Raw genomic sequence first — 2,415 nt, 5'->3', positions numbered from 1 at the left:
GGTGGGTGTGGGGATGTGGGTCCCCCGCCATGGTGGGGGTTGGTGTTGCTGGGTCAGGCCCCACCAGCTCCACTGTCAGCCCGGTGCTGGCGGGGGGGACACAGCGGTTTTGGGGCCCCCTTGGGAGAGCCAGGGGTGGGTGTGGAGCCCGGGAGCTGCCGAGTGTGGAGGGCGGAGCGGGGCGATGGCGGAGCTGGGGGACCCCCGGCAGCCTGGAGGGGGGAGCATGGAGAGGGAGGAGCCCCGGGACCCCCGGGAACCTAAAATGGAGGGCGTGGAGAAGGGGAGGCCTGGACAGTGGGGATCCCTGGGACAACAGAGTGAAGAACCTGGAGAGGGGGAATGTCTGGGAACGTGGCACCCAAAGGCAAGAGTCAGAGGAGAAGGGACCCTTGGGACCCCGAACACTCCCAGCATCCCTAAGTGGGACCCCCAGCATCCCAGACAAGGGAGACCCTCCAACCCCAGAGGGGAGAGACCAGAGAGGGGGAACTTCTGGGAGAGATATTTTGAGCTAATCTTCATATTTTGGAGTATTTTTTAACTGAATCTCAAATTTTTGCAGTTTGGAGGGACAGGGGTCTTTTTGCTGTTTCTGAGGGATTTTTTTTCCTGAATCTCAGTGGTTTGGATTTTTCTGGGCTGAATCTTGGTGTTTTGGAGGTTTTTATGGACACAGGGTGCCCAGTGAGTTCTAAAGGTGGACTTGGGCAGGAGGAACCCCCAAGCCAATGTACTCAGCCCTTGTTTTCCCCCCCGGCAGGATTTCTCTTTCCCAAAATTTGGGCGGATGGAGGAGGAGGCTGCGAGGAAGAAGAAGATGCTGCGGGCCCCCCAGGCAGGTGAGGAGGAAGTCAGTGCCACTTTGTCCCGGTCTTGTGCTGCCTCTGGCACCCAAGCATCGCCCCCAACTGCAGGACAACCCCGCTGCTGTCCTGCCAGAGTGGAGTTGGGGGGATGTCCTTGGCCTTCCCTCTGGGCCGGAGGCAAATCCCCTCCCTGTCCTTCTTCCTTCCTGCCGCAGGCCCCGAGCTGAGGACGGAGAACACAGAGGACAAATCCCCCCAGCAGAACCTGGTGGGAGAGGCCATTTTAAACAGCTCCATGGTGCAGGAAGGCAGCGGGGAGGAAAAGGGTTGGAGATCCCCCCGGAGGAGGGGCTCCAAAGCCAACCTGGGGTGCTCTGAGGAGGAAAGACCCAGCCTGTGCCGGGAAGGAAGCCAGAGCTTGAGCCAGAGCTCCAACCTGGTGGTCCTTGAACAGCCTCCCAGCAGGGAGAAGCCCTTCATGTGCTTGGAATGTGGGAAGAGCTTCAGACAGAGCTCCCACCTCCTCACCCACCAGCACATCCACACTGGGGAACGGCCCTACACATGTAGGGAATGTGGGAAGAGCTTCAGGAACAGCTCCAACCTCCTCACCCACCAGCGTATCCACACCGGGGAACGGCCCTACACGTGTGGGGAATGTGGGAAGAGCTTCAGCCAGAGCTCCAAGCTCCGCATCCACCAGTGCATCCACACTGGGGAACAGCCCTATACTTGTGGGGAATGTGGGAAGAGCTTCAGTGACAGCTCCACCCTGATCCGACACCAGCACATCCACACTGGGGAACGGCCCTACATGTGTGTGGAATGTGGGAAGAGCTTCAGTGACAGCTCCAGCCTGGTCCGACACCAGCACATCCACACTGGGGAACGTCCGTACTCGTGTAGGGAATGTGGGAAGAGCTTCAGCCGAAGCTCTGATCTCCTCCCCCACCAGCGCATCCACACCGGGGAACGACCCTACACATGTGGGGAATGTGGGAAGAGCTTCAGCCGGAGCTCCAACCTCCTCCCCCACCAGCGCATCCACACCGGGGAACGACCCTACGCGTGCTTGGAATGTGGGAAGAGGTTTAGAACCAGCTCAGATCTCCTTATGCATGAGCGGATGCACACGGATGAGAGGCCCTTCCGCTGCACCGACTGTGGGAAGGGCTTCAAGCACAACTCTCACCTCGTCACCCACCGGCGCATCCACACCGGGGAGAGGCCCTACAAGTGTGAGGAATGTGGGAAGAGCTTCACCGACAGGTCTGACTTCAACAAACACCGACGGACCCACCGTTAAGGGAAGCCCTGCGAGTGCCCCAACTGCGGGAAGAGCTTCAGCTGCTGCTTCCACACTGAATGAACCCCCTGATGGTGAGGCAACCCCTGGAGTCCAGTGACTGTCAGTCCATCCCTTTCGACCAGAAAGGGCCAGTCCCCTTTCACAGGGGCAGGTTCTTCCAACAGAACCCTTCCTGGGGGGTGTGTGGAGATTCCTGCCTTGGCTGGGGACCCCCCCAAGGTCAGTCCTGGAGGTTGAGAGCAGAGATCTCCCCACGAGCATTGGTCTGGGGGAGTTGCATCCATCTCTCATTAAGAA

General features: G+C 59.5%; 1 protein-coding gene across 1 annotated transcript; it reads left to right on the top strand.

The window, feature by feature from the left end:
- Nucleotides 1–184: 184 nt before the first annotated feature.
- LOC116781568 (gastrula zinc finger protein XlCGF52.1-like) lies at nucleotides 185–2,115 on the top strand. The gene is made up of 5 exons (XM_032677223.1): nucleotides 185–367; nucleotides 764–842; nucleotides 1,025–1,669; nucleotides 1,716–1,720; nucleotides 1,765–2,115. Exons 1-5 carry the CDS (start codon nucleotides 185–187, stop codon nucleotides 2,113–2,115), a joined length of 1,263 nt encoding a protein of 420 aa, XP_032533114.1.
- The last annotated feature ends 300 nt before the right edge of the window (nucleotides 2,116–2,415 follow it).

Source organism: Chiroxiphia lanceolata (genome assembly GCF_009829145.1).
Source record: "Chiroxiphia lanceolata isolate bChiLan1 chromosome W unlocalized genomic scaffold, bChiLan1.pri scaffold_60_arrow_ctg1, whole genome shotgun sequence".
Lineage (NCBI taxonomy): Eukaryota > Metazoa > Chordata > Aves > Passeriformes > Pipridae > Chiroxiphia > Chiroxiphia lanceolata.
Note: the sequence above shows the minus strand (reverse complement) of the source record. Positions and strands in the feature narration are given on the sequence as shown.

Excerpts from the sequence above, each read along its gene's own strand:
- LOC116781568 (XM_032677223.1), top strand. The coding sequence starts at position 185 with ATGGCGGAGCTGGGGGACCCCCGGCAGCCTGGAGGGGGGAGCATGGAG. Across the intron at positions 368-763 it reads TGGGAACGTGGCACCCAAAG|GATTTCTCTTTCCCAAAATT; the intron begins GCAAGAGTCAGA and ends CCCCCCCGGCAG. Across the intron at positions 843-1,024 it reads GCTGCGGGCCCCCCAGGCAG|GCCCCGAGCTGAGGACGGAG; the intron begins GTGAGGAGGAAG and ends TTCCTGCCGCAG.